The sequence below is a fragment of the Eutrigla gurnardus genome (genome assembly GCF_963514095.1).
Source record: "Eutrigla gurnardus genome assembly, chromosome: 3".
NCBI lineage: Eukaryota > Metazoa > Chordata > Actinopteri > Perciformes > Triglidae > Eutrigla > Eutrigla gurnardus.
In genome coordinates this window covers 28,692,188-28,717,934 of record NC_139917.1, presented here as the reverse complement: position 1 = coordinate 28,717,934, position 25,747 = coordinate 28,692,188, and the positions used below count along the sequence as shown (strand labels likewise).

The 25,747-nt window shown below is 43.2% G+C and overlaps 2 protein-coding genes and 1 long non-coding RNA gene across 9 annotated transcripts in view; 2 read left to right on the top strand and 1 right to left on the bottom strand.

Annotated features, from left to right (window-relative positions):
* Nucleotides 1–588: 588 nt before the first annotated feature.
* sh2d3a (SH2 domain containing 3A) lies at nt 589–14,569 on the bottom strand. Of its 2 annotated transcripts, XM_084005833.1 has the most exons (20): nt 14,429–14,569; nt 14,148–14,239; nt 13,939–14,056; nt 12,722–12,751; nt 12,577–12,635; nt 12,321–12,463; nt 8,251–8,290; nt 7,990–8,106; nt 7,585–7,728; nt 7,014–7,327; nt 6,834–6,919; nt 6,017–6,136; nt 5,393–5,550; nt 5,106–5,303; nt 4,373–4,534; nt 3,915–4,030; nt 3,497–3,668; nt 3,056–3,167; nt 2,051–2,236; nt 589–1,293 (listed from the first exon to the last, which is right to left on the bottom strand). In XM_084005833.1, exons 2-20 carry the CDS (start codon nt 14,235–14,237, stop codon nt 1,100–1,102), a joined length of 2,559 nt encoding a protein of 852 aa, XP_083861959.1. In that variant the 5' UTR covers nt 14,238–14,239; nt 14,429–14,569; the 3' UTR covers nt 589–1,099. The 2 variants fall into 2 exon arrangements, with proteins under 2 accessions (XP_083861959.1, XP_083861960.1); XM_084005834.1 differs by lacking the exons at nt 12,321–12,463; nt 12,577–12,635; nt 12,722–12,751; ... (1 more) ...; nt 14,148–14,239; nt 14,429–14,569 and adding an exon at nt 10,408–10,528.
* On the top strand, nt 8,299–14,685 carry LOC311011106. 2 transcript variants are annotated; one of them, XR_014596864.1, is made up of 3 exons: nt 8,299–10,504; nt 11,998–12,153; nt 14,550–14,685. It is a non-coding gene; the product is annotated as an uncharacterized lncRNA (long non-coding RNA). The 2 variants fall into 2 exon arrangements; XR_014596865.1 differs by lacking the exon at nt 14,550–14,685 and adding an exon at nt 12,362–12,490.
* A 1,478-nt stretch (nt 14,686–16,163) lies between these two features.
* vav1 (vav guanine nucleotide exchange factor 1) overlaps nt 16,164–25,747 on the top strand; it is an 18,357-nt gene continuing 8,773 nt past the window's right edge. For 2 of the 5 annotated variants that reach the window (XM_084005839.1, XM_084005837.1), the window contains exons 1-12: nt 16,165–16,181; nt 17,446–17,616; nt 18,051–18,146; nt 18,231–18,347; nt 20,265–20,381; nt 21,982–22,043; nt 22,919–22,984; nt 23,131–23,239; nt 24,815–24,913; nt 24,992–25,060; nt 25,146–25,249; nt 25,345–25,444. In XM_084005839.1, the coding sequence (XP_083861965.1) occupies nt 18,060–18,146; nt 18,231–18,347; nt 20,265–20,381; nt 21,982–22,043; nt 22,919–22,984; nt 23,131–23,239; nt 24,815–24,913; nt 24,992–25,060; nt 25,146–25,249; nt 25,345–25,444 (930 nt within the window). In that variant the 5' untranslated portion in view covers nt 16,165–16,181; nt 17,446–17,616; nt 18,051–18,059. Of the gene's footprint in view, nt 16,182–17,445; nt 17,617–18,050; nt 18,147–18,230; nt 18,348–20,264; nt 20,382–21,981; nt 22,044–22,918; nt 22,985–23,130; nt 23,240–24,814; nt 24,914–24,991; nt 25,061–25,145; nt 25,250–25,344; nt 25,445–25,747 lie in introns of those variants that run through there. The other 3 variants (XM_084005836.1, XM_084005835.1, XM_084005838.1) reach the window with 3 other exon arrangements.

Sequence of the window (25,747 nt, the reverse complement as noted above, 5' to 3'; positions counted from 1 at the left end):
CCTGTTTACCACATTTCATAAGAATTAATGACACATAAGATTAAGCTCCTCACTGGATAGTGAGAACAAAAGAAGCACTTTTAAAATCTTTAAAACCTCTAGACCTAAAAACTCCAGACATGTTTAATGACACATAAACATACTCATTATACCTCCTTTTAAATAATGTGTTTCCAATACGCTCAATTCGTAAAACTACTTCCTTCTCCCTCATAGATGAATTCAAAAGTTTTAACTGCTTCCTACTTGAATAAAAAGTTATGTTTTAGTGAATGTGCCCTAAAGGTTACAGGTTTTCACGTCACACTAATTGGACGTTCGTTTGTATACTTTTTAAATGTATAAATCAGACTTCTAGTGTCAAACATCGTTCTGCACTGTGAAGCTCAAACATCCTGGAGAACAAGCAAAAACTGATTTAAAATGAGCCACGTTTCCCCATCTCTTTCTCTACCACTCTGTCCTGCACTAGTCCATGTTTCTCAGCATTTAAGGGGTTTTATTGTATGATTCATTTTTACAAAGAAAAATGTATTTACGTGTATTGTTTGAGTCATAAAGTGAAAAGAGAAAAAACATATTGTCTCGTTTGGTTTCTTTACAGTATCATTTATGAGAAATAGTACATGCAGGAATTTAAAAAATACATTTATTGCATTAGAAACACTGAAATAAAATGTAAAAAAAACAACTATTTCCAGTGTGGTCCCTTACAGCAGCGGGGAGTGTACAAAGTGAACTAACTCGCTTTTTAATCACGTTCACGTTTCAGTCTCAAGTATCAAACAAGTGTGGATCGATAAAATCATATCCAAGCATCAGGAATGCATATTTGAAGACAAAAATGATAGTCTTTGGGTGAACACTTCCAGATTTTTCAGGATATCCAACGCAGCCCTTTTCACAGGAAAGGACGAGCCAAGATTCCACACATTCCAGATACGCTTTCATTCTTTTATAAGTTAAGTCTTTCATATCTCAAAAACAACGTTTCCTTTATGTCTGCGTGACCTCACGGGTGAGACCTTTGGCGGCTTTCTTCCCTCAGGTGAAAGTGCTGACCTCCCCTTTTCTCTTAGTGGACCGGACCCTGGGGGGCTCAGGTTAGCGGGTCGGGTTGTTGTGGGGTCATCTCCACGGGTTCAAGTTTATCCGAGAGGACACAAAGAATCTTGTCAAACTTGTCGTAGCGCTCCTCCCGGTCGGCCGCAGCCCCCGACTGACCCCAGAGCAGCCGCAGGGCGAACTCCGTCCGGAAAGCCTCCAGCAGCTCGGGGACCGGCTCCCAGCTCCCTGTTAAAGCACCGGATCAGATACGATGAATTATGTGATTTTCACAGCAATTTTCTGGTACTCTTTGGTACAAACAAGACAAATATACGTCATGTACAGAGAGTTTCTCCATCAAACCTGTTGCTTTCCATTTAAACGTATTCATTTACAGTGTGAGGCCTTAATCTGAGAAGAGAGTGCACGTGCGTACCTGTGAGAAGCGAGTGCGCGTGCGTACCCGTGAGAAGCGAGTGCGCGTGCGTACCCGTGAGAAGAGAGTGCGCGTGCGTACCCGTGAGAAGAGAGTGCACGTGCGTACCCGTGAGAAGCGAGTGCGCGTGCGTACCCGTGAGAAGCGAGTGCGCGTGCGTACCCGTGAGAAGAGAGTGCGCGTGCGTACCCGTGAGAAGAGAGTGCGCGTGCGTACCTGTGAGAAGCGAGTGCGCGTGCGTACCTGTGAGAAGAGAGTGCGCGTGCGTACCTGTGAGAAGAGAGTGCGCGTGCGTACCTGTGAGAAGCGAGTGCGCGTGCGTACCTGTGAGAAGCGAGTGCGCGTGCGTACCTGTGAGAAGCGAGTGCGCGTGCGTACCCGTGAGAAGCGAGTGCGCGTGCGTACGTGTGAGAAGCGAGTGCGCGTGCGTACGTGTGAGAAGCGAGTGCGCGTGCGTACGTGTGAGAAGCGAGTGCGCGTGCGTACGTGTGAGAAGCGAGTGCGCGTGCGTACGTGTGAGAAGCGAGTGCGCGTGCGTACGTGTGAGAAGCGAGTGCACGTGCGTACCTGTGAGAAGCGAGTGCGCGTGCTGCTGATAGTCTTGTGCATGCAGCGCTGCGCTGCGAGCTGATTGGAGGACGTTGTAGAGCAGCTGACAGCCTCGCTCGCTGTTCTCCACCGGGTCGTCGCCCTCCATCGCCATCAGCAGAGGAACCAGGTGTGGCACGGCGACGGGACCGTGGACTACAGAGTCTACAAGGAAACACATGAACACACCACACTCAGAGTTTGTTTGATGGGGTAAAATCTGTATGTTTGTAGATCGTGTGATGACACCTCCCATCCAGCAGGGGGTCTGTGTTCCTTTTCCTGGTCTTGGAGGACATTAACAGCTGATGAGCCACACCTGAGCCTGATTTATTGCTTTATTTGATGTGGACTCTTTCACACATCGGTTTAATGGTTTGGTTCTTTTGGTTTAATGACAAATAAATGTCTATTTACTACTTTTAATGGAGGCTCGTCTGGGATTGCTTCACCTGGTTTACCTGTGTGTAGCAGTTGGTTCTGCTCGTTGGGACTGATCCTTGTGTGCAGGTGCACCTCGTTTTCTCCCGTGGACGAGCGTGGGTGAGTAGGCTGTTTTTTTACGGTTAATGTGTGCAGCTGTAATGATGATTGTTCTGGGGAGTGTGTTTGTGTCACCCAGCTGTTTCGGCTGCTGATTCTTCTGTATACACGGGGAATAAAATGCTGTTCTGTCCCCGATGGGCTGAAGGGCGAATTCCCTTAGTTCAGTCTCCCATTTTTGTTGCCGTAATAAGTTGCATAAAGGCTTTTGTGGCTTCAGACGGAGCCGCATGACGTCTGATAGATTATCTATGATAAGACGAGACCCAGTTCATCCGTCTTGGAGATGAACAGACTGACTGGAGCTCCTATCGGTCATCCTGTATTTAAATTCCCATCCCCGGCCGAATGTCTTCTAGGAACAGAAGCCCTAAGCACCAGCAGAGTAACACTTCCCACTGAATTTCATGTACTTAATGTGTCTCAAACACGTTCGCTCACCGTCTCCGTCGTTCAGCAGGTTCATGAAGGGCTTGAGTTTCTTCTCAAATAACACGGCGGTCTCCGTGTGGTTCCTCCTCAGCGCTCGCCACGTCATCTCCAGGCGCATTATCTGCACGCACAACGTGTGTTTGTGACAGTTTTCATGCAATACTACTGTTTTTATGGCTTTACTATACTTAAGACTATAAGAACTTTTGATATATGGTTTAAAAAGTTGTTACATTTTGTATGAAATATTTATTTGATTGGATACTATATTTCATTCTATAATATTACATTTGTAATGACAAATAGTATTGACTTTTTCCATGACATTTTGTATGACTTACTTTTCTTTGGCTATTTATTTTTGTACATCTATGGCATACTATACGAGGACTTCTTTTTTTTAAATGACATACTAGAACTGCAAACGTGTGTTTGTGATCTTTAAATCACCTGAGGCATCTCCAGAGCCTTCATCACGGCTGAGAAGGAGTAGAGGTTGTGGGCGTGTTCTTTCAGGGCGTGAGCCAATGAGATTATTTTATGTAAAACGGTGGCCCTCTGGCTCACAGTCCCCGTGCAGCCCAGGACGTCCACGGCGACTCCCAGCGAGATGAGATGATGCCTTAGAAATGAAACATTAATAGATTAGAGGTGTGATTGGGCAGAAGATTGAATAGTTTTCTCAATTTGAAGGCGACGATGTTAACTTCCAATTCTTTTTCTATAGTTTTCGGCGCCACAAACAAAATTCCATCACATACATTGTTACGCAATTAGAGATCCCTTAAAAGATGGACAAATTAAACTCCACTATAAGTGATCATGCTTGAACCGACACTTTAATCCATCCCGTGTCCGCTGAACGTACCTTTCTAACAAATCCTGCCGTAACTGGTGACCGTGTGGCAAAGTGACGAGCTGCAGCCCCGATTCCACTCCCATAATCCTCTTCTGCTCGTCAGTCACCCCAAATATACGAGCTACCTGCAGCAACACAACAATGACAGGATCTGGTTTTGTTGAGTTTACAGAAAACACCATTTTATGAAACATGGCCCACATTTATTAAAAAAAGTCCTTTTTATTCCCACAAAAGGAAAAAAGACTCTGAAGATTTAAAAATGTTCTTATGTTGGTCCTACATGGCTGAAGTAAAACGGACACACCCTCAATGAATGACTGTTAACTGAAGCAATATGACTCATTCAGAATATGGTTGTCGTAGCCTATTATTTGGATTTGATGTTGCACCTTTTTGTTTTGCATTAACAAGTCGTGCAAACATAAATGAGGCATGGATCCCAACGTTGGACCACTGAGAGCTACCTGGCAGTCAACACTGAGCATGTGCAGAGCGGTGGCGTCGGCGTTGGAGCGGTTGAAGAGCTCTTTGAGTGCCAGCAGGACGCCGGGGTCGAGAGGCCGGTTGTTCTCCGGCAAGAGCAGCGACTCAAATTTATCCAACTGGAAACAGGAGATCGACTCCACCTGTGATGGAGCAACACGGATATTACAACGTTGGTGGACAACGGACTCTCTGAGATGTTATTAACTGGAGGTCAGAGTCCATTCCTGAATATATTCTGAGGCTATTATTTCTAAATGATAAAATCTAACTGTATATTTAAGAAAGAATCACATTTTCTAGTGTATTGAATTCTATTTAAATCTGTATTAAATTAAAAGTGTGTTTAAAATCCACTCATCATGCACTGTTTGGGAAATATTTGGCTGGCTACTTAATTTTAATGCTTTTAAATTGGCGACCTTTGTAAAGCTAGGATAAACACCAGGGTGGTTATTCTGTCTAATATTAATAATTTATTTTGCTACTCTGGTTTTCTTTTTTTAAATATTATTTATGAATGACACAATACTAATAAATCTACTATAATTATAGCACTTTGCAAATAAACAAATCTAAGAATAAACATAGAATTATTGTGATTACTCAATTTAGTCTATAAAAATTAAAGATTAACAAAACCCTGAAATGGTCAGAAGATAGAAGCAAATGTTGAAATTATAAGCTGTAAAAATAAATCTAAAGTATACAAACGTGTGGCTTTTCAAAATGCCAGTCTTCCACTTCCTTCGCCGTTGTCTTCTTCTGCGGCAGCACCGGCACCGCCGATGCCGCCTCGCTGTTCTCTGTCTCCAGGAAGCCGAAGGACGTCTCCGTGAGGCGGACGCGGCTCTGCCACTTCTCTTCTGCTCGCAGTCGGTCCACGTGACCTTTCTGCTGGGACCGGGGCACCTGGACACACCAGCAAGACCACATCGAGTATGTAGACCGCCTGTCATTTTCCCTAAATGGATACGAGATGTTTGTGACGAGCTCTTCACCTGGATGACCAGCTCATCGTAGAAGGAGGAGGGGTCAACGTCCCGGCCTCTGGGTGGGGGAGGGACGAGGCTGCCGAAGACTGCCGAGACCCGGAGAGGTTTAGGAGGAGCTCTGGAGTGCAGCTGTCCATCTGAACCTCGCAAAGTTACACCACCACCTGCAGGGAGGAGGAGGCGCAGTTAGCAGGAAGTTTGGTTCCGACCTGTAATTAGTTCCCTACGTATCAAACATCAAGGCCATAACCAGGATCTTAGAAATACCCATAATAATTAGAAGTCTTATTAAAACTCCCAAGTCTCTCATTTTTGTTTAATTGTTTGCATTTTCTTTAGTTAGCCAATTATATTCTCTGTAAATGGGATATTTCTTTCAAGTAAATTCCACTGAAAATTGAGAAATGAGACCCTGTAATTAGTACCAAATCCTTACAATGAAGCATTTAATTTCCCACGGTCTCAATTCTGTTAAAAATGCCTCTCCACACTACCAGGAATAAAATTCTACAGCAGAGTTGTGTCCAGAAATACCATTTACTGTAGAATGGAAACGTCACGTTGCTAAAACCCACAAATTGTGTGATTTGTGAGCCAAGAGTCCAGACAGACTTATTTGATGTGTCTCACCTGGAAGGGAGGGGCGTGTGTGTCGTGGTCGGGGGCTCAGCAGTGGTTCGCTGCCTGTGCGAAACACTGGGGAGATGGGGGCGGGGCCAGCGTCCTCCGACTGGGTGTTCTGTGGAACACCTGGGCGAGGACGAGGGACAGCAGGAAGTTAAAAAAACAACACATAGGATTCTGTTTTGTTCTGATGATGGTTTTGCTCCACACCGCCTCCTTAAATCACATCTGGAAATAGAATTCCGGCAGGAGGGGAGGCTGACCACATGGACGGTTCTCAGTCATGCATCTGCTGCAACTCAAATGTCTATCTTTAGACGTCGTCAGCAGCCACATATGCAAAGTTGTTTTGGTGATATTTCTTTGTGTTTTTGAAAACCCATTGAAAACAACTTTGCAGCTCATTTATAATCAATGTGGCAACGGATCCTTTGTGGCTTCACTTAACTCGTTTTAAAGGACGACACACTTCTTATCGCCATGTTGTTATGTTGCATATTACCAGAGGGAAAACTAGTTCGGCTGCACATAGTGGTGATGAAAGAAAGGAAAAGAGAACGCATCATTAAATATTCATGTGAACTGCCAGTAAATATTAGCATTTCTATACATTTCTAAGTGAATTTCATGGCTTAGAGCTGAGGGCTGCTCTGACAAAAATAGTCCCGCCACGTAATTATATAGACCAGAGGACTGGAAGGAAGAATCCCAATTGAGCCACAAGCGAGATGCTCTGCTGCATGACAGCACAGACCAGCCGGTTGTGGCCGTACCGGAGCTGCATACCAGGGGTTTGGCGGTGACGGATGAATGTATAATGTACCGGTTCGTAGGTTTCCGTCGGATTGTGCAGACTGAAGTGAAGGCCTGCGTCCAACGTTCTCCAAGTTAGCAGGCTGACTTCCACTCCTGCCACACAGAAGATAAACTTCATGAGAATACTTTGCATACAGTTTGTTTCAGCACTAAACGTGTGCATGTGGACGCCCAACAGTCCTCCCACCTTAGCAGAGGATTGATGGCCTGCAGTGCTTCCATGTGTGCAGAGCTGAAGCTGCGCCTTTTGTTGGCTTCACTGTGTTTTTCTCTCGCTGCACCTCTACTGACGCTGCTGCTGCTGGTGGTGCCGCTGCTGCTCGTGGGCTCTCCATGACGCTCGACGATGACGCGCAGAGGAAGGGTCCGTGTGATTGGGTGAAAGATCACAGCTCCTGAGGCCTGGGAGATGGGCCGACGCCCGCCCACGTAGAATCGGATCAGAGCGGGGACGTTGTCAAAGCGATCCTCCTCAAACTGGAACAGCTCCCGAGTGTAGCCCTGTCACACGGATGGAGGCACAAGCAGTCTCCAGTAACGGATACGCATCACTCAGAGGCTAGAGAGGTGGCTAGGGTAGCTTGCAGCTTAGCGGAGTTCAGCTCCGACTAATTACAGTTAATATAGTGAAGCAGAGTCTGAGCAAAAATCTAAAAATTCATCAAAAAGTCTATTAAAAAATGTCTCAAACTGTACTTACAGCATAAACCTCCCCATTATTGATCTGCTTGCTCAGTTGTGTTGCCACGGATACACACCTTTTTGGGACGGAGGATCACTCGTATGATCTTAAAGTGCATGGGCCCATCCTTCCAGAAGCAGCTCAAAACGTAGTCGCCGGGGGCGGAGCTCGAGTCTCGGACCAGGAAGTCTCCGTCCCTCTCGAACAGAGACTCTGCAGTCTGGACACAAGTCAGCGGGTTACGTTGGTCACCACCTTTACGAAGGTAGACTTTAATTGCCAGACTGTATTGGACTGTTAGCCAGTTAGCTTAGCATAAATGCCGGCTACAAGGGGAAACGGCTAGCCTGACCCTGTCTAAAGGTGGCATTCATCTTCTAACTCTAATTCTACTTGAGGAATCTATTCCTTTTTAATGTGTGTGCACAGAATGTGTTATTTAAGTGTAAATACAGCGAGGACCGTTTGGTCCATCGAGCACCTCTCGGCTCAGCGGTCCGTGGTACCAGGCGTGGCTGGTTGGGTTGTCGGTGCTGAGCTTCAGCTCCTCCTCCAGCTCCTTCTTTAATGAGTCCATGTCTCTCCGACCACCGAACACCTACAAGGCACAGAGCAGTTACCATAGTTACTCTGCATGCTCCCCGTGCTCACATTTTGTGTGATGTGCGAAGAAGGTATGAAGGAATTGTGTAGGGGGAAAAAAAAAAAAAAGAGGCAGCTGTCGAGGTATTTCACCCCTTACCTTGAGCTGGCTGAGGTATGCGCTGACACTCCTCCTCTTGCTGGAAAAACAAGGGAGAAAAGGTGATTTGGAGCTATTAAACGCCACCCCAGGGAGTCACACACACGACGTGTTGAAAAGAAAAACACGGAACAGTACAAGGATGGAAAGCCACCGTCAAGGTCTGGATCTGTCATTAACGCCATAAAAAAACAAAACGGAGGGACTTTTAATAGCGTGCCTCATTTTCCTCCTTCCTTCCTGCCTAAGCTTCCGACTTCCTGCCTCTGTAAACACAAGGCTAACAGACAACGCACAGCAGGGCAGCTCAACTAGATAACAGTCAGCCATCTCGTGGACGATTACACATTCTAGCAAATCTACATCTTTGACTGCATCTCGCTTTGTGTAAAAATGGGTTAACAATGTGGAACAAATGGTGTCTTCAGGGACAGCTGGAGGGATGTGCACACACAGTGGCATGACATTTACTTGTTTACCGCGCTGAATACAACTGTTAACCGTGCAACATCCACTGAAGGAATTCACGAGGGGCCGTAATGTTTAGCCTTGGTTTAAACCGTTTTTAAAAAAGGTGTTGCTAAAGCTCATTTTGAAGGCCGTTAAACTCTTTTTACAGATCCATCCACGACTTTTACTGCCTGTTATCACAGCGACACAATCACGCCAGGGTTTTAGAAACGCTGAGGTCATGAGTCAAGGTCCTTTTAACGGCAACCCCCAGACACCGTTTAATGAGTTTGATGGCGAATTATACTTTCTGCAAGATTTAGAGTGGTTCTTCCAAGGTTACCTGTGGGTATCAGTGGCCTATAAATTAGTTGTTTAAGTTTATAGACATAAGACTTAGCATTTTATTTTCAAACATAAATGTTTAATTAATGTGTCAGAGTCCTGGCCAAGCTGCCATGAACACTTGTTCCAGTGGAGAAATTCCCAATCTCTTATCATGAAAAGTTTAACTGTAGAATTAAAAGTCCACCAAGGTTGTTAAAACTACCAAACTTAGAAGAAGAAGAAGAAGAAGAAGAAGAAGAAGAAGAAGAAGAAGAAGAAGTACCTTTTGTGTCTTCAATTTTGTATGGCTGTGCTAAAACCCAAGGCTGTGTTTTCAAATAACAAACCCAAATATTGAGATTACTATCACATAAGAAGAGGAGAAACACGGCACATCAATTATAACTTTAAAAAGGATGTTATCAATTTAGTTGCCAATTAATTATCTGTTGGTTGACTAATCTTTTTCAGCTCTGCTGTTCTGCAGAAGCGTTTTGCGTCGTGTGTATTTTTAACTGACCTAACTGTCACAAAGCATCTGGAAAAGCACTTTGCAAATAAAATATATTATTATAATTAAATGCATTGCATCATACTGAGATGTCTCCATACTATGGGGTGGATAAAACTGCATAAATACAATAAATGTAACGGCACCTCTTTAAAACAGTTGCAATAAAAAAAAAAACTGAACTTTAAAACTTCATGAGAGCAGCATTTATTGAAGGTCTGTTTCTATCAGGCTGAATTGGATTAAGCTATTAAATGACAACTGTTCCAGCTACATTTCACTATTAAATAAATACACACATAAATACAGAGACTTAAGATTAATAAATCACAGCTTTTAAGACTTGTTCTGCAGGTAAGAGCCCGCAACATCCTGTTTGAGGGGCGTTGGCCCAAGCAGCAAAACACACACCTGTGCAACACGCTGTGGTTGTTGTTGGGAAACAAACCTGACTCCACATTTAACCACATAAAAACAAACGTCAACAGCCAGCTGATATTCACTCGTATCATCTGATCCATAAAGAGCTAAGAGAGCTAATAGCTAACGTCACCGTAGTGTGGTTATTATAACTTTTAATTTACTCGGTGTTAAAGTGTCTGGGGGGGGGGGAAGTCAATGTTGTGCAACAAGTAGCTTAGCTGATGTCACTGCTACAGGTAAGCTAGCTTGAACATTTTTTTTATTAGCTTTATATGTCAGAATTATCTCGGAAAGTAATTTACTGAACACGAAAAGTGTCAAAATTAAAAAATATTGATTGACATCAAAGTCTCGCGTTAATTAACGTTAAGTTGAAGTTCACCGTTGTTTGAGGAAACAAACGAACGTTCTACTTTCTGAGAGGCGCCAACGGTCACCGGTCCTACCTGTCGGTACTCTTCGCCGGTCTCCGGGTCCTCTTCACCGGTCGCTGGTCCCGGACATGTTTACGATGTGAGGTCCGGAGAACTGAACGACAGCTGGGTGAGTTGCAGCGTTCAGCCTCCCCTCTCTCTCTCTCTGCGCTGGTCCCTCCCAGCCAGCGCTCCCCCCGTGTCTCCCTCCCTCCCCCGCGCACTTCCAGGCGAGTTCCCACAAGTTCTCCCCCCCCTCTCGCCCCGGGCCCGGGCGCTGAAAACACCGCTATCTGCCTGGCATTCCTCGGATACCGACGGGGGCCGAGTTGACAGACGTTACCTTGCTAGAATCAGCATTTTTTTTTGGGGGGGGGGGGGGGGGGGGCATTCAGTCTCTTGGAACAGCAACACGTCGACATTACTTTTTATTATTTTTTTTTAGTAGAAGTTTTTAGTAAAACTGAAATGATTGCCCAGAACTAACACCACACACATTCTGATGTATTCAACTTTAAATATCTGAATAAATGTATGTTAATTACAATTAGTAAATGATTGGAGAAGCTGATGCGATTTTGTTTTGGACCGCGCATTAATATTTAGGCGTGGTGCGTTCAGGTGCGCCTGTTATCACCTGATTTCGACCGTGTCTCAACCAATCAGAGCCCTCCGGAACCATCTACTTCTACAAAGTCCCGGATGTTAAGTTTAAAAGGCTTTCCCCCCCCTTTTGGAGCAGAGATGCACCTGAATTATACAGTTTTTTTTTAATTATTTGTATAACTGAATAATGTATTAAAGGAGATATTTACAAATGCATGAAAGAGTGGTTCACCCCAAATTACAAAAACACACTATTATTTTACTTACCTCTTATATTAATTGGGTTATATGTGCCTCAGAGCCTCTGTATAAACTACTCAATCCAAACTAGGAATGTGCTGCTCTTGATTATATTTCCCCCCAGCATAATACAGCTGCACAGAACACACTAGTAAGATTTTAAATATAATAGCAGCAACATATAACAATAGTTCCTATATCGTAGAGCAGGAAAACATTTTTTTAGTGGTTAATCGTCTGCATAGAGCAAAACAACTCCCTCACACAGTCTCGTTCTCTTACAGTCAGAGATATTTAAGGATGTTGTTTTAGGTACACATATCCTCGTGAGGTTTATTTGTTTTTAAATATCCTGATGGTCTCTAATGAATCACTTTTATTAAATATCTATGACTGCAAGTGAAGATGTGTTTGGGAGTATTATTTGTTCTATATTATCGACCTATTTCTTGCACGTCGTTTTGTCGAGATGAAATGCCACAATATTAACTTGTTCCAGCATCTAAGGCATCTGACGATTTGCTGCTTTTTGTTTTGTATTGCGTGTCTCGGTAGACTAATTAATTTAGGTTTTGCTGTGTTTGCCAGACACGAGAAACTGGCACGCTGTTCCTGGGAAGATTGCTGTAAACTTTTAGTGCTTCCAGGACCACAAACTGTTTAATAGCAGTAGAGGATAGAGTGAGAAGGAACATGCCTTATTATCATTTTGGTGAATGGGCCCTTTTAATGGTGAAAGTGAGTCTGCATTGAACCTTCGTTTTCTTCTTTTTACAGGCCTGGACTTCAAGATTAACAACTTCCAAACACACACACACACACACTGGCCTTTGTCACTCGCTCACTGGGGGTGGAAGTGTGACCAGAATATCAAAGTCCCAAGGAGTGTTGTTTGCTATGTTAGTCATCAAAAAGCAGCTGTTCTCCTCGAAAGTAAGTAACGTAACGATCGTGATGCCATTTCATATCCTTAAATGCATTTAATCCATCGGCGAGTGAATACATGTTCACCTTACAAACTGACATTTTATGAGGCACTAGTTGATAATTAGTCAAATACAAGCCTGGAGAAGTCAAACACACATTGTGGGTCATCTTACCTGCGTTTGCTGTCCTGACTGATAGCGTTGTCCTCGTCCAGGGGGCGGAGCTGGGAGCAGGAGGCGGAGAGGCGGTGTTTTTTATCAGCGCGCTGGAGGCGGGGCAGGACACTCTGACGAAACAGATCCTTGCTCGGCTTCACCTGCAGGAAATTATAGAGACCCAACTCATTGTCATGGTAACGAAACAAAAAAAAAAGGGGGGAGACCTGGAGGTCAACTGTATTGATACGTAACATCAACTCGGTGGTCTCACCAGATCCATAGACGATCCCAGGGAGTACTTCCGGCTCACCCTGCGCTCCACGGGCACACCTGAGAGGACAAAAGGTAGATTTTATAGGAATACTTTGACGTTTAGGTATATTTGCTCTCCTGCAGAGTTAAAAGAAGATCCGTACCACTCTTATGCTGCTCCGTTGCAGATGAAGCTGAAACAAATGAGAGAAAACATCGACATTTTTAGTCAAATGCTTCCAGTCACGAAAGCAATGAGCATACTTTGCAAAATGTTGAACCTTTTAATTGAAGTGCATGTATGAAATACACTTATATAAGACATTTTTTAAGCTTATGACAGTGTCATTCAGGCGTTATTCTCTAGATTTTCACCTTTAACTTCTTCAACTTGTGTTTAATTACATTAAGCATGGACAAGCCTAGAGTACAGCGTTTTGACTCGATGAACAGGCGTGCACAAAGCGTCGGGGCTAAGCATGAATGAGTTCAACAGCTGCTGCTCTGTGCAAGTAAAAAAGGACGATTAAAAGTTTATTTTAGGGTTGTTTCTGAACACTGAAACACTTGAGCTGTTGAACAGCTTGAATTAATTAATATCAAGGATGAGCAAACTTTAATTCTTTTTCAGTTACTGACCTAAATGTGTCCTTAAATTATCTTTGTTTCTATTTTAGATACAAATTATAGAGTATTTGATTTAAAGATTTAAAGGTTTCTCTATTTCAGTAAAAATTAGATTTTTCAAAACTTTAATACTGCATTTTTTCCCCCCAGTAATGTTGCAACGCCATGTTTGTATTACTGCACATATATAAATATTGTAATACTGTCATCAGTGGGCAATAGTCTGCCACTTTAAGCAAGATTTGAATGGGAGCCTGTGTTGCATTAGCATTTAGCATCTAAAAATAAAGGAGACTTTATGCTGGCAGCACTCGGAGGCTGTACTTTTGAGCTAAATGCTAACGTGTTAACATGCTGATTTTATTTGTTTTGCAGGTATTGGGTCATACATTTTGATGCAGGAATTGTCGGGGGCCTATTTTCAAAAGTAACAATTCCATCTGTGACCTGAATGTATAAAATATCATGGAAATCTATTTAGTAGTTTGTGAAATATTCTATTCAGGACCAAAGTTGCAGACCGACCAGTTATAATCCATCGCTATCTGCTGTTATTGTCAGAAACATGCTCATATTTCTTAAAGTAATGCATCAAAAATAAGTATTTATTTGGTATCTGTAGCAAAAGTCAGATATTTCAGTGGCTCAAGTATTCAGAATCGATATGAATCGATCGAATCATTTGTTTAGGTTGTAGTAACTAACGTAGTGTGCTCCACTATATATTAGAAGAGTGTGAATATTGAAGTGTCACCAGCGTGCGGGTCCAGTCTCTGCCGGTGTCTTGAAAGTTGATTGAGGATGGTTTCCCTGTGTGTTGCATCATCTATCCCCGAATCCTTCAGCTCTCCATCTGTTACACTCAGCAAGCCCTGGAGAGAGGGAGAAACAAAAAGACGGTAATAAAGAGAAACTCTAGATAGAGAAGACGTATCAACAGATGCATCTGACAGACCCACGTACCTCCAGACCATAATATTCCCTCTCCAGTGTCTTGATGTACTGGGGCAGGCCGATCTGTTTCAGCCACCAGGCGATGGAGCGATTATTCATGTCTGAACAGCAGAAGCGGAGGAGATACTGATTACATACCAACACACATGCTTGTACAAGTTTCCCAGTAAAATACTAATGAAGTAGTTTAGTGACATCAGCTTACTTTTAAGAAAACCAGCCAACCAGCAGACACACACAGGGAGCTCTGTGTGGTTTGTCTTGCAGCGGTGACGGTATGTAACACCTACCTGTTTGCAGGGTCCACCTCGGCACTGTGGGATATCACTCCTCTCTGTCTTCTTTCTGATATTTCTATCTCATAATGCCTCCTTTATGTGTCCCACTTCCCCTCTGCTTCCTCCCGTGCAGCTGCTCTCACCTGAGTCATTGAGGTAACAAACCGTGGGAGCCCGCTCCCCCTCAAACCTGCAGGGTCTCTCAAAAGGCCAATCGGATTGTGGCAGAGGGTGCACAAGTACCCCCGCAGCCAGCAGCCAATCACAGCATGAGCTCTCAGGGGGGCGGAGGGAACGGGTTGAGGCATGTCACGGGAGAGAGAGAGAGAGTTCAGGAAAACAAGAAGAGGGTGATATGGAAATGTGGGACAGTTCGGCAGCTGTTAACATGTCAAGTCAGAGATAGGCATGTGTCTGTCTGCCTGTCTGTCTGCCTGGCAGTTTGATAGATCTGGGGTGCAGTCGAATAGTCAAAAAATAAGGTCCTAACTCCTATTCCTAACTCCTATTCCTTGACCTCTGGGGAAAACGTCACAGGGTTAAGGAAAGGCGATAGGAGAACTCAAAAGGATTTAGGAATAGTCGACCGCGGTGCTCAGAGAATCCGACCGGACTTTCACTAAGATACGTCATTAAAACGCGGCCGCTGATGATTGACAGCTGATGATCAGCACCGGTGATTGACGTGCGTCTGCACTGGAGAAACTACAATAATGGACTACAAAAAGCGCATCGTCCACTTCTCCACATGTTGGTTTTATAAACAGCTGGTTCACTGACCGGCTTCAGGTCCAGCAGCTCCTCCTTCCTGTTTGACCGTTTTATTTACTTTTCATTTGTGGTTTTAGTTTCGTTTTTGTCAAACATTTGTAACACGATTGAAATAAAATTAAAAAAAACATTCAATTATTATCACTGTCCACACACATTTATTATCACTATTCCAATTACTATATGTCTGCATGAAAGTCATTGTTAAATATGTAAATGCACGTTTGTTTTCATGAACGGCCGAGGTGTGCGGCACTTTAAATGTTGCTCTCGCAAAGAATTGTGGGTCGGCGTAATCTCCTTTCCTATCGCATAGGAAGGTCCGTTGCATCCTATGCTAAAGGAGGTCTGAAAGGAAGCATTGGAGCTCCTTTCCTTTGCATTTAGAGAATTCGAACAGCTCTTATCATGGCGGCCACTTGTTTACTTCCGGGTCACTTCTTCAGTTAGGAACCTTCCTAAGCAAAAAAGACTATTCGACTGCACCCCTGGTATCTGCAGGCAGGGAGGTCCATGTGTGTAAGGCTGACACCTAGTGGGGAAGTAAGGAAGCGACAGGCCTTTTTCCTCTCAAGGTGATTTAAAGGGGCACTCCACCAACTTTTGGTAAAAAGGTAAGAGTTGTATTCTGTGTATTCTGTGACAAACTGGGGGTATTAAATTTGAAAGATTTGGGTGTTTACGAGGCAGGGATTGTAACAAAAGATGCTGTAATGGAGCATTATGGGTAATGGATCAGGCAGTTTTGGAGTTTGATGCATTCTATGGATTAAAAGTTGGGATATCTCAGCTTTTATTGCTTTTATCTCCTTTGCTCTCTCTCTCTCTCACAGGTCCTGCACAGTTATGGACGTGGACTCTCTGGACTCTCACAGAAACCAGCTTTAAATATGCACACCTGGTTTCAAGCGTTCACACCTGCAAGCGTCTTCCTTCAGAAGCTGAACTGTAGCTGGAGAGGTGATGGGTGAAAGCAAGAACCCCGACGACAAACGTGAGTTTAATGTATGATTATTATTATTATTAGAATGGTTATTATCACTCCTTATTCTTACGATAATGATGTCAATATGATGTTCTTGTCTTGCCCATAAAAGCCCTTCCTTCTTGATAACATCTGTTACATAACATTTAAATACATTTCTTAAGTAGATTCATATCGGCGCGTCCTTTCCGCTGTTACATGTCTCCCCGCAGAAAAGATAGCAACTTCTGTTCATTTATGCTCTGCACATTTAATGTGAAAACTGCTAAATCAGCTCATACTGTCAGTATCCAGAGTAGAAGTACTATGACTTTGACCTAATTTGTATGTTGTAGCCGTTGGTCAAATAGATCATTTTAAGTATGTTACAAACAGTTGGGTACTTAATCTTTAACAATTCATCATATTTTGAAATCCAAAATAGGTTTATATGGAAAATATGTACCAATAGTGTGCCAAAAAGAACAATACTTCCCTCCTAATTGTGTATTATTTAATGGAAGTACTATCCAGTGACACTTAATAAGTGACTCAGACTCATTGTTGAGATGTTACGCGTGAAGGCGTTTTTAATTGTTGAGGGTCTCGGCTACGATTCCAACAATGTGCCATAAAATCACCACATGATGCTGCCGTGTCCGAGCAGCTGCTCCATTATTCACACAGCAGCTTTTCATTTTTAATGGTATCATGACAGCAGTCTGTGTCTCTGCTGCTCAGCTTTAGGACTTTTTAATGGAGCTTTTTAATCACATTTTACTTTTGTAGTTTCCTCTTAAAATACTGAAACAAATTACCTTTTTTTGTTATTTGTGTGATTCTTACAACATTTTGGAGACGTAGAAGTGGATATTTGCTCAGTAAAACTTTCAACTTGAGGCCTCTAAATTGTGCATAAACCTAAATAACAAACGCATGAGCATCTAATATAATTTCAGAAGTTTTTAGAAGTTTGATTGGCTGTCTAAATTATGTTATTATTGCCTTCACAACACTTTCGATAAACTCATGTTGTGTGCTGCAAACACACACACAGATGCACACTGACTCTCATCCTATCTGCTCTCTCAGTGCACATGTAGTATTCACCATTGCACACGGAGATCACACTTTGCTGTGTGTGTGTGTGTGTGTGTGTGTGTGTGTGTGTGTGTGTGTGTGTGTGTGTGTGTGTGTGTGTGTGTGTGTGTGTGTGTGTGTGTGTGTGTGTGTGTGTGTGTGTGTGTGTGCGCGTGCGTGTGTGTGTGTGTGTGTCACTGTGAGGGTGCGTCAGAGGAAAAAGGAAGTTGCGGGATGAAGTTAAAAGTCTTCGACACAGTGCAGCTTTGCAGAACACCCACCACGGAAGAAAGGCAGAAGCAGAGCGCTGAAGTCTGACGATGAAACAATGAAAGGAGGAGAAACGTCGAGAAAGAAGCCGTAGAAGCGCCGGGACAAACCGAAGGTGAGAGCTGCTTGTAATTCTCACCGCGCGCACACTGATGTGCAGTCAGAAAATTAGGTTTTTTGTGTTTTTTTACCCAGTTTTCAGGAAGGCTGCTAATGTATTTTACTGAGAGAATGCCTGCTCTGTGTTGGCTGTAACTGATTTGCTACTGATTTGGGTGAATAAATGATTTACATATCCAGGTTCCCGTCCACTGAGGGTGAGATTTAGAGCCTTTATTTGCGTAATGCAGGACCAAAAGTATGTGAACACGTTTCATTTCAATTCAAATGATCCAAAAACCCCACTGTTCCTCGCGTCTTATGAAGCGAACTCAGGAGAGCATCGGCTTGCTCCTGCCTGGTTTACTGCTGCTGGGTGTAACTGGGTGCCGTATGCGCTAACACAACTCTCCTGCATGCCATCCATCGATCTATCCACCTGTCTATCAGAAAACAAAGATGGAGTTGTGGCGGCAGTGTGCGATGTGGTTGATCGACTGTCGAGTTCTTCCTGAGAACCACCGGGTCACATGGGACGGCTCGCAGGTAAATCAGCTGTGTCACATATTACACACACACACACACACACATCCTGTCCTCGGCCTGATTTCGGTGTGTGTGGCGTGTCAGGTGTGTGACCTGGCCCAGGCTCTGAGAGACGGCGTGCTGCTCTGCCAGATGCTCAACAACCTGCTGCCTCAGGCCGTCAACCTGAGGGAGATCAACCTGCGCCCGCAGATGTCCCAGGTAACGCACACGCAGCCTTTTTCCTCATCCATTTCCATAGGCCGTCGTTTCCATGGCGACCAGGCCGCAGCACTGTTGCTCCAAGGCCGTCCGATAAGAAAATACTGTGATCTTTATCTGTTCACGTCGGGGCAGCGTAGAAGTGTAGAGATTGAGGAGGGGACGATGAAGAAGACAAAGAGGAAGAACTAGAAAGTACTCGGAGGGGAAAAAAACATTTTATTAAACCTTTAAAAGTGTTTTCCGTGTAAATGAGATTTTGATTTAACTCACTTTTTTAGCTTTAAATCTGAAAACAGAAACAAATTGTCATATTTACATTTGGTTTTTTGTAGAGATTCAACAAAAGGTGTTGAGAGAGCTAGTAGGTGGATAATGTTATCTTTGGATAGATGCCCCCCCAGTCCCAGTCTTTATGCTAAGATACACCACAGCTGGATATTTACTGTACAGACGTGAGAGTCGCTTCCATCCATCTGTGTTTAAAAACACTTAGCTGGTTTGTATCGGAGGGGAAGGAGTAGTCGAAGTCAGCGCTATGAGCTAAATATGAGAGGAATGCATGAGAAAGACGAGAGAGAATTAGAGAAGAAGAGGGCGGCCCGGTCACATGACTGGACTAAAGATCCTCCAGGGAAGTCCTTCAGCGTATTTTAGAGGACTGCAGGCGTTTATGTGCTTTCACACGTGTGAAACTCTGGAAAATCCAGCGAGGTCGAGAGCTGGTGAAGAAACATCCGGTGATTAATAGAAGACGGGAGTCCACTCTGACGCATGCTCACACACACACACACACACACACCTGATGACATTACACAAGCAGAGGATCTTCCCTGTGCTGTTGCAGCACTAATGTACGCCTGCGCGCTCCACTGACGGCGATGTGAAGTCTGCAGCAGTATCAGTTAGAAGTCGACGTTTCCCCTTTTCTCAGATTAGAGTTCCTCATTTCCCACTGCTGAACACACAGAGAGAGAGGGAGGTAGAGAGACAGAGAGAACAAGCGGCTGGTTCAGGAAGTTATCTCAAACATATGTCTGATCACCACCATGTCACACATACTGTGCTTTCCGGAGATTCTTGTGTAGTTATATTTGCGTTTTAAAAGTCTTCCCTGTGTCGGTTCACTGCTCCTCACGTTTCCGTGTGGCTGAGCAGCATTTACATACACTCTGCTATAATGTTTATGTGGCATTTATGTCACGTGATGTGTGGAAGTGGAACAATCTACCAGACAATGTTGTGATATTCAACACACCTTTAGTCTCTGAAGTCTGTTTGAAATCTTCATGTTTTTATGTGATGAACGGGTTGTTGTACTTTATGTACTTTATATATATATAAATATATATATTTATATTGCCTGCTTTACGATCATCTATTTGTTTGTGACGCCACATGATGATGGTATTGCTTTAATGTTGCCTTTGGCATCATATCGTGTGTGTTTGAAATATATAAAATATATATTTTGAAAAACTTCGAACATTTTGTAGCAACATTCATGATCCTGGGAGGATAAACCACCAGTGGGTCAAAGTGTTCACTTATCCTGTGAAATATCTACAGAATTCAGTACATATTCATGGTTTCCTGCTGATTTCAGTGATCATCTGACCTTTTTTTTCCCGTCGTCAGGTCAAAAATGGAACGTATCCAATACTTTATTTTATGACTGAATACCTGCAGAATGAATGAAAGGGCAATATTGTGCTTATCAAAGCAAATCTCTTTTACAAGGGAGACCTGGCCAAGGTAGCAGCCATACAAAATAAACCCTATAAAACATGGACATGATATACAAATGAACTGATATGAGCATTAAGGGTTAAATAAATAACTTCACAATTGTACTTTATAAATGTTCAACTAGTCTTTTTGGCCAAAGTAAAGTTACATTTGTGTGTTTTTTTTTAGTTCCTGTGCCTGAAGAACATCCGGACGTTTCTGGGAGTTTGTCAGGAGAAGTTTCATCTCAAAAAGAGCGAACTGTTCGAGGCCTTTGACCTGTTTGATGTTCGAGACTTCGGAAAGGTATCGCCCCGCTACATCTTTCCCATCCATCCATCCAGTGCAGTGATGCTGGGGGGGGGAAACACGCCGTGTGCTCATTCTGCAGTTATTTAGGTGGAAGTCAGAGGTGTGAGAGTCCTGACTCCCCTCTGCAGCTTGCAGACGCCCACACCGCCCAACAGGAAGCACGTTGGTGATTCTCATTCAAGCTGCTCCAGTGAATTTAGTATGTCAGCGCTCTCTTTCACTTTCGGTGCAGCGCAGCCACAGAGGTTTAGTGTCAACAATGTTCATTGGTTTGATTTGTACGTGCAAAGTAAGAGGTAGCAAAGTCTTTAAGAATGAGTCAGCAGGAGGTGGACCTTTACACTTTTACAGCACTTGTTCGTTGTGTTTACTGTCAGTTGCCGTCGCCTAGCTTCCCGTTTCACTTTACTGCTTCCAGTCAGTCAACCATAAACACATGGTTTGATCTGAACAGCAAGATTTACAGTGGTGGAAAAAAAGTAGGCGGGTCCTTTTTTAAAAAGCATTTAAAAAATGCCATTTCTGTCACCTTCACCCGGCTCACAACATACCGACGAGTGTGTGCCGAAAGTAGTATTCCTTCTTTAGACATCTATCACCTGTTTAACAATATCCGCAGAAATAAATGTCAAAATATCAGTTTCTACATATTTTTATATCAAAATTCAAACATGTTTTCTTTCCGTTAAGCAGAATATGAAGTGTGCTTTCCTTAACTAGTACAAATCAATTTCAACCAATGACATCCATCCACCAATCGGTCTGCTTTCAGCAGCCAGGCGCTAGATTCTAAGCCCGCCCACTTTTCAGCAGTCCAATCAGAGTACTTAATTTAAATCCCTCTAATCTGCGTTACACTGGCATGTAGGTATGTGGATTTATTGTCATGTGCACATCAACACGGTTTCCAGTCGTTGTGCTAAGCTAAGCATGACAGTGGAATTGATCTTTTCACCAGAATGCTAATAAGTGTTTTTTCTTCCTTTTAAAGTCTGCTTATCAGATCAAATGTTTGAATTTTTGTATCAGCATCTTCTTCTGACTTTCACTTCTCGCTTTCCTCTTCCCTCTATCTTGAATGAAAGTAGAAATATGACAAAAACAGATCAGCAGTGCTGAGAAATCTATTTTTTATCTTATATAACCAGAAATGTCACCACAGGACCCACCTTCTCTTTTATTTGTCTCTCTGGAAGAAAGTAACCTTCAGTTCAGGAGGCAGCTTTTTGAATTCTCGCTGCAACTCTGGAGAAAGTTTCAACTAGAACAGAAGTGAAAGGTGTTTGTTTTAATGTTATATGACATTCAAAGAGTCCAGATAGGAAAGATATTAGAGCTCACTGCTGCACATTGTTGCTTCATTAGAAGGAGAAAAAAAAATGAGTTTAATTTAGACGTGTTGGAGTTTAGTTTCTGATCACATCTCTCATGAAATGTGTTATCGCCCATCGTGATACTGCAGTTCTCACTTCCAACAGTCAAACAGCGTTAGAATAAGAGTGAAACCAGGTTAGAGGAGGACATCAGAAGTGTGAAACAGCTCTTACTCTCCGTCTGCGATGCTGACGAAACGCTGTGTCTCTGTGTGCGACAGGTTATAGACACTTTGTCCATCCTCTCTCATTCATCCATTGCTACACGAGGAGGAAGACTCCAGTAAGTAACTTCCTTCCTCTGTTGCCTAATTGAAGCGTCAATGCAGTTTTTTTTGTTACAACTTTCAGCAGAAAAACGTCTTATAAAAAAGTATTCAGACAACCCAAAACACTTTCACTCTTACATGCTGACAATCAACCATTCACACCCACATTCACACTGCTCTGCATGATGTAAACGAATGAGCAAACACACACACACACACACACACACACACACACACACACACACACACACACACTGATGGCTCAAGATGACTTGAAATGGTTCATAACAAACTGTAATGGTAAAAAAAAAAGTACCAAAAGCCCTCATTAGGCAGAATGGCTCATTTCATATATACTATATTATTGTATTATGATTATTGACGCAATAATGTGTAACTCATCACTTTGATGCTACAGCTGGAGCTCAAACTAACCACTTTGTGTACTATTAGTTAGTAATTAGTGTATTTATATTTAGTAGTAGGCAATGAGTAAAGCCATCAGAATGAATGTGAAGTGAAAAGTATTAACGTTAAGTATGTGAAGTACCTGAAAAAGGCCCAGTACTTTCATGATCTGTTTCTACAGCAGCCTCCAAGAAAATATTCATTCAATGTTTTTTGTGCTGCTTATAAATGCTAAATGTTATTTTGTTGAAAAGTTATGTTTTTTTTTTAATTAAAACCTTAATGTTAATGGAAGTTTCTGACTGTATCTTGATGTGTATATATATGTCATGAGAAGTACATGGTGTTTTGTGCCACAGCAGTAAAGGGCAGAATCTGACAGGAACATGAATTACTTGATAACAAATATTCACATTATTGTCATAATCCCTCCCTTCTTCACCACCATCCATCACCCACAAACACACTTTCCCGCCTCCAGGCCGTTCCCTTTGGAAGGATGCGCTACCGACGATGACATCTACAGCGGCCTCTCTGACCAGATAGAGTAAGTCTTTTTCTCTTGATCTTGATTCTTAGAAATAAAAAAATACCCCCAGAGTCCACTTCCCTGGTGTGAACACTGCTGTTCTCTGTTCTCTAATGAAGGCGAGACACCATGATTATAACAACCTTGTGTATCTTGTGCATCAGTGACACGGTGGATGAGGACGACGACTTGTATGACTGCGTGGAGGACGAGGAGAATGAAGGAGATGAGATCTACGAAGACTTGATGAGGACGGATGAACAACCCGAAACTGTGAGGGAACCTCCAACGTAAAGGAAGCTTTGGGCTTTCGTTTGGCAACCTGGTCTGTGTTTTCTGCGACAGTAGCTCAGAAATCCAGGGTCCCGTCCGTCTGACTCAGTGGTTTCCCCCTTAAAACACAGTTTTACTTGAGACTAGGCCAAACATAATCGATTAGTCTGCGATTTTGGATTAAAAACAATCAATTCAGTCTATCAGCCGTAGGCCTGCATAGAAATAAACCAATGGGAGCCATTGCTCCGGAAGGCTCCCATTGGCTCGTACCCTCCATCCAATCCCCTCGTCTCCCCTGCTCCTCGTCATCCCGCCTTGTCCAATCGTGGAACACTGAGGGGAGGGGTTTGGTTGGGGGGACGGGATGCTTTTTTCAAATCTGTCTCAGAGGCTCAACTGATTTTTCAGAGTTTCTCCACAGAGAATTACACAAAAGCAGCACTGTGATTCCTGTGTTTACCAGAGACAAGCTCGTACATTTCTTGTAAATAAATAAGTCACGCAGCCCTACTTATAGACCTCTTGTCACATTTAGATCATCGCCTTAGTAAATACAATTATTCAGTCATTTTCGGGATTAGAAGAAAAAAAACAACCAGAATGTGTAGCAGAAATCTGTTTCCTCTCCTCTTCATCCCTCAGACTTACTTTGTGAGTTTGGGAGCCCAGCGTTTTTTTTGCAGTGTGTGTCTATGTGCGGAGAGGAGCTACTCTAACCGATAACTTCAGCGAGCTGCCCCATCCAGGAAATGGGTTTAGTGTGAATGTCACCCAGCTGCATAATGTGTGAAATGAGCTGCAGGGTTAGAAATGAACAAAAAAATACCACTTCTTTCCTTGTCAAGTATGTGTGCAGCAGCATCATCATCATCGTTGTTGTTGACACAGTGTGAAACAAATTGAACTAATTTCTTCCAAAAACAAGCAGAAATGGTTTCCACCACATAATGAAGAAGGAGAGAAAAGGTCCAACAAACAGAACAGGATGTAACTATGATGTATGATGAAATCCTCAAAAGCAGAGGGGCCGGACGAGGTGTCTCTTGATACAAATCTTTTTTTTTTGTCATTTACTTCTTATTGGTTTTTGATTTTGCATATAAACAAACAAACAATCAACATGAAGACCCATAGATGAGTGCAAAAAATATCAAGGGGAAAGTAAAAGTGTACATAAGGGGACTGGTAAACACCTCCGTGTTGAAAGTAAAGAAAAAAGTAGATATATAAAAGTTGATACAAATCTTAATGCTGCAAATTGTGTAATACAGCCAACAGCACTTTAGATTAGGGAACACATATTAACCATGAACTAGTTTCTTATTAGCTGATTCTTAAGTGGTTTACAACAACTCCCTAACTCACTATCAATAAGCAGTGATTAGGAAATAATTGATGGAAAACTCTCACAGTAGTTAATGACCTAGTAGTTGCAGAATAAGGCATTAGTAAGTGATTTATAATGGCTTAAAAACAGCCAAAATGCTACTAATATGCATGCTAACAAGAATAGTTCTTGGTTAATGTGTGTTACCTAATCCTCTTATTTTGACTGGTCTGTGTGCGTTTCAGCAGCAGCAGAAGATCGGAGTAGACAAGCGAGAGTGCTGCCTGCAGGAGATCAGGCAGACGGAGGAGAAATACTCCGACACACTGGAATCTATATTACAGGTGTGCACACGTTGGAGGAGCTCGCAAACGGACGTTTAGAGGCAGAGTGACAGCCATGCCCTCTGTCTTTCTTTGCAGCACTTTATGAAGCCTCTTCAAAAGTTCCTCCAGCCTCCAGACATAGAGAGTATCTTCATCAACATAGAGGTAAAGGAGGAGACGGTCTGCACACCTGGTCCAGGTGTCCACTTCCTGTTGGCCTCCATGCATTCATCCTTGTGTGCGTCTGTAGGATTTGGCCGGCACCCATCGCAGTTTGTTGGAGGAAGTCCGGAGCTCCATCCTCGATTACGGAGCCAAGAACCTGTACCAGGTTTTTATCAAGTACAAGGAGAGGTACGCAACACACACACACACACACACACACACACACACACACACACTGTGTTATACAGTCACACAGCAAATACATGCTTTAATTCCCTCCACAGGCTCTTACTGTACGGTCGCTACTGTAGTCAGGTGGAAACGTCGACGAAACACCTGGACAAGCTGTCGAACACGAGGGAGGACATCAGGATGAAGCTGGAGGTGAGGAAGACTCTGACACACACACACAGCTGGGGTTTTCATCAAGGTTTTTATAAAGGATGGACTGTTCACAGGATTCAGTCACAGTGCATTCATTCTCCACTCGATTCGGTTTGACAAACATCGGAAACGTCATGGTTTAAGGATGAAGAATAGAAAGTTTGAGGGATTCGTTTGTTTGGGCCACGAGGGAGAACTGAAGGCCGAGACACCATCCTCTTTACACGTCTGTGGTTTACTGTGGATGTTGACCTCTCTCTCTCTCTCTCTCTCTCTCTCTCTCTCCCCCTCTCCCCCCCCCCT